The sequence below is a fragment of the Habropoda laboriosa genome, unplaced genomic scaffold, assembly GCF_001263275.1.
Source record: "Habropoda laboriosa isolate 0110345459 unplaced genomic scaffold, ASM126327v1 scaffold2, whole genome shotgun sequence".
Lineage (NCBI taxonomy): Eukaryota > Metazoa > Arthropoda > Insecta > Hymenoptera > Apidae > Habropoda > Habropoda laboriosa.
This window is the reverse complement of record NW_017100190.1, coordinates 1,637,723-1,642,839: the sequence shown is the minus strand read 5'-3', so window position 1 is coordinate 1,642,839 and position 5,117 is coordinate 1,637,723. Positions and strand designations below refer to the sequence as shown.

The 5,117-nt window shown below is 31.1% G+C and overlaps 1 protein-coding gene across 1 annotated transcript in view; it reads left to right on the top strand.

Moving 5' to 3' along the window:
- Positions 1–5,117, top strand: part of LOC108580209 (F-BAR domain only protein 2) — an 11,215-nt gene that overhangs the window by 3,022 nt on the left and 3,076 nt on the right. The window contains exons 4-8 of the mRNA XM_017943918.1: positions 3–180; positions 247–567; positions 1,367–1,480; positions 2,160–2,210; positions 4,659–4,758. Coding sequence (XP_017799407.1) covers positions 3–180; positions 247–567; positions 1,367–1,480; positions 2,160–2,210; positions 4,659–4,758 — 764 coding nt within the window. The remainder of the gene's footprint in view (positions 1–2; positions 181–246; positions 568–1,366; positions 1,481–2,159; positions 2,211–4,658; positions 4,759–5,117) is intronic.

Below are 5,117 nucleotides of genomic sequence, written 5' to 3'. Positions count from 1 at the left end.
AGGAGACACATTTAAAACATATGAAGGAATTTTTAAATATCTATGCAGATGTTTTACAATCAAATCATGAACAAGTTGGCCAAGTTCATATTGACTTTAAACGTCAGTGTTTGGATATGACAGTGGACAAATTATTAGAACAATTTGTACAAAGCAAATATACAGGTTTAGAGAAGCCAGGTAATAATCCTTGTAACATACAGCTTGGAGCTTAACATTTTCTACATAATCTCCTCATCATATTAGGTATGTTTGAATATGAAGAAGTCATGACAAGTATAGGAGAAATGACCAGTCATTCTCAATCGGAAAGCAATGTTGAAACACCTAAGGAAACATCAAAAGGAGCCAATGGAGAAACAGGCGTTGCTGGTAACACTCACAGTTCAAAAAAAGATCAGGGATTAAAGGGGGAGGGTTGTCAGGTGGATGAGGAAAAGGGGAGGGTACAAGAAAAAGAAAATGAAAGACTGAATGAAAGGGATAGAGAACTGTCACATGCACAAGCCACCAAGGCTTCCCGCCGTACTACCTCGCTACTCAACCTGTTCATGTCCAACTCCCAGGGTAGGTTTTTAAAGTTGAATAGAATTTACAGAACTTTATTCTCTTTTAATTGCAATAGTTTTTATCTACCTTGGTATAATGTATTTTCAGTTAGTATACAAATTGTTATCATAAAGTAATTAAAATAAATTGCAAAAGTGTTGCATTTAATGAAATAGTTAAAATATATTCGTTTTGAAGTTTTTAAAGTTAACATCTAGTTTAAATTCATTATGTCTTGGTAGATATATTTGGCAGTTTTTATTTATCACATCAATACCATTTGACTTTTCACATATGTACACTTGTTCAAGTTATTTTTAGCACTCAATCACAAATTTATCGATCTAGGCATATGCGAAACAAATTTATTGACTTATGCTTATGTGGTTGTGTTACAATGCTTGTGCATTATAATCTAACAATAGGTGGAGGATGACATTACAAGTTGTTGTGTATTCCAGGGGGTTTACATATATATATTTGTTTTGTCTATGTTAGTATTGTCTAAGTTTATACACATTTTTTCTCAATAAAAGGAGTAATATACTGTGAGCAATATATTATTCCATTTTGTTAATATTTTTTTATTATGAGGTCATTGAACCTGTTTTAATACACACTGGACAATAAAATAATATCACTTAAACATGAAAACATATCAATTACACCCCTCTGGAGTGCTACTTATGCCACTGAAAGTGCAAACTGTAATCAAATTTTAATAGATATAAGTAATATATGAAATAGCAAGATGAAGAAAAAAGGGCCATTGGAGGCACAGATTATTGAAAGATATAAGCAATGAGTGTTGTTTCAGACAAACAGAAGCAAGCAGGGTCTGGTTCGGCACCTGCAACTCCTCAGGGGAACAACCTGCCTCCTGCTGTTCCACCTCCCAGCATCTCCAGGAACCCTCTCAGAGGATCTAAATGTAACTGCTTACATTGTGATTACCTGTACCCTTACCATATCCATTACACGCATTTTAGAGTACTTATTAGACTTTCGGTTATGTGGTACTATTCTATACATATACACACATACAAAAAATTTTCTAAGATATTGCTTTCTTTGGTAGTTAGTTTGAAATGATTAAGGTGAGGGTATATCATTTGTAAATTACTATAGCTTTCTATAACTTTTTTTCGAAACTTTATACAAAGTATAATGAAAAATAATATTGGTGTCTGTTAAAATTAACAGATCTTTGAAACTTTAATGAAAAGTATTAAAAATTTGTCTTATTACTAATAATATCTAATTTGAGGTCTTACCAATTTTATTTACTTTAATCAATTTTTTTTTTAATACTGATTATATGTAATTAACTATAACGGAAATATTGAATTTCTTTGTCCAATTAAAATATAACTAAATAACAAAACAATTGCTCAAACAGAAATTAATGAAAAAGAAGTATTTTTATATAGTTTTAAATGACCATCTTCAATCAAGCACTCCTTTTATATACCTTTATCTTTGTCTTGCTCTATTGGTTATTCTCTATCTATGGTATTTGGTAACAGTTTCATTACCATAGTTCTTTCAACATAATATCTTTTATGGTCATACAGGATATCTGGTTAAATAAAATATCTGGTGACTTACAGTGGTAACGCGTATTATGGTTCCTCCACTCTGCACTCTTTTAGATCAGCAGTGTACGTATATTAACATTGTTTAAACACATTAAATTAATGTTACATGCATAGAGTCACATTGTAAGATAAGTCATAATTTATTGCTAATTCACAGATAATTAGAAAGATACTTATGTAACATTGATTTACTAAGCCTGTGAAGCATTATTTAAAATATTTCTTCGCTTTGACATACATTAATTCACGTTAGGGTGTTTTACGAAGGTACGTTAGCGGTCAATTTATAACAGATTCATTTCCCGTAGACATACGTTCAATTCTATAGAGGGAAGAAATATTTTTTCATTTATGTTTGACTAACACTGAAACAAGCTTGCTTAGACAATAGGCTATAGTTTTAGAATTACATGTTAAACTAACAGGTAACTTAACATTTTTTTTTTTACATAAAGTGTTATTTATATATAAATTGTTTTTCTAACAATCTTTTATGTAAATTTGTATCAAGGGGTTCTTCTATCAACACGACACATTCTGAAATTCTTTAATATATTTGTTTGCATTTATGCTCACTCAGTGGAAAAGACATTGTTGATTTAATTGAACGTTAGACTTAAGAGGAATTGCATTTTGGAAAGTTTCTGAAATTTAAGTTGCATATAGAATGTATAATGTAATTAATAGCAAATTTTTTTTGTACGTATATTCATCCATAGATCCTCCTTTTTTATTTCTTTGCAAGAATCATCAATAACATATGAAGTTTAACCGGCAAAACGAGCATATACGGTATGGCAATTAGTTGTGAATTAATTTTTGAAACTTTCTCTGTTGCTCTCATAATAAACACACGTGTTCTCATAGAGTTAATTAAGTAAAGGGAGTTGGACTTGGATAATGTTGAAATACAAATGTGGGGTTGGCTACTGACGGGGCCTCAGGTGAGCCATTTTTATGAGTCTGTTACTGCATGGCTCACTTGTAATTTGTATTTATTTTCCAAGTGCAGATATCTTTCGTGATATAGCGTAATGTGATTCTGCAAGCAACCCCTTTTTATTTATTAGCCGCATCGTTGTTTAAAGTAGTAGTTACTGTAAATGTACCTCTATTGTATCGCGATATCTCTTCTCCCATTTTTATTTTTTATTCTTTTTCGTTATTTCTTGTTTTTTTTTCTTTATTAAATTAATTGAATGTTTGTAACGTCGTCGCATATAAAACGATCGATCTGTCCAAGGTTCAACAATTATTCGATTACTCTTGTAAATCATTGCAGTTCGTTTTCTGATCTCTAACATTGTTCGTAATTTTGCATGTCGATAGTTATAATATCCTTGCTTGCAGAACATGTGTATCGTATGCTCTACCGATTCTTAGAGAAGTATATAAATATACACATATACATATATATATTCGCGAAAAGATTGCATAACCTCCTATATATCTATATTGTTAATTGTTTTGAGATATCATATCCTAACATTATAATATCGTAGGAGGTATATAATTGTTAGAAAAACAATTTAAAGGAGAGACTGGACTTTTGCAGATCCATATACGATTTGATGGTGGTGGTGTATGGGTTTTCTTATACCTCTGCTAATGTAACGTGCTACTACTATTTTGCTATTTTCTCTGTATTCCCCTATGTTTCGTTTTGTCTGTTTTCATGCAGGCGTTGAAACCTTGTTAGCGTCTTTTTAGAAACATGCCGATGTGCTTTTCTGTTCGTATCTTTTACAATGAAAAAGAAAATAAGAGAGATATAAAGAATTACGAATAAATCACGAAAGTATAAACATAGAACTGGTATAGAAATTCATATCGGCATAATTAGTAAGAATGTCGTAAATAGAAAGCTCATAAAGAATGCATCCGCTACTTGTTGATCCGGTGACGATTATTTTGTTTGATACGTAGACGTTCTTTAATCACGTTGCGCTATGCCTTAAACACTTGGAAAGTAAATTAATTTCCATCTGTCATTTGACACGCAGATTTTAACTATTAATTTCTCGTACGAGAAGACATTAACTTTTTTTCGTACAAATACGTTGACACCGCAATACGTAGTTTCTTTCCGCTTCTTAGTCTTAGTTTATTTAGTCACTTTGTTTTACTCTATGTTAAGAGGAGTATTATCGTTGTTTAATTGAGACAATCAACGAATTAATCACCTGATAAAAATTGTTTCTCTCGTATATAAATACGTAGTTACATACATACACACCTTATGTAAGTATAATATCCTTTAATATTAAACGGAATTTTTCTTTTTTTTTTCTTCTAATTTTCATGTACGACATATATACACCATGTGTATATAGATATAAGAGAAAGATAATTTTTATCGATTAGTATTAATATTAGGATAATTATTAGAGATTAGAAATTATCGTCGTGCAATCGATTATTTTTCAAAATCGAGCATTCAGATTTCACCACGAAAAAAATTAAATTAAGAGTCGCTTTGTTTTCTACATATCGTGTGTCCACGACCAACAGGGTTTCTTCGCAGCAGGAGAGAAAAAAGAAAGGAAAAGAAAGCGAAAAAGAAGAAGGATATTGTGGAAACGAGCAGCAACAAAGAAGAAAAGTCTGACCTGTCAGTATACGCATGTTCAGCAGATCTAGTGCACCAAAACAAAAAAATAAAAAGAAAAGAAAAAAAGATCAATTTCATAACCAAATTTTCAACAAACGTGTATCATTTTGTTAAGCAATTATCAAAAAAGTTCTCATTTGTCAAAAGATCAATAATATCTTTCTCTCTTGAAACATGAAAATCTTGATGATGGAACTGATCTTGAAAGTTTCTCAATTTTCCTTCTCTTCAATTTTTATTGGCACGTTATCACTAAAGCACAAAAGATACGCGCGCGCACACGCACACACACATACACACACAGTGATTAAAGCTATAACTTTTTCGAAGAAAAAAGAAAAGTTAACATTTTTTCTTTA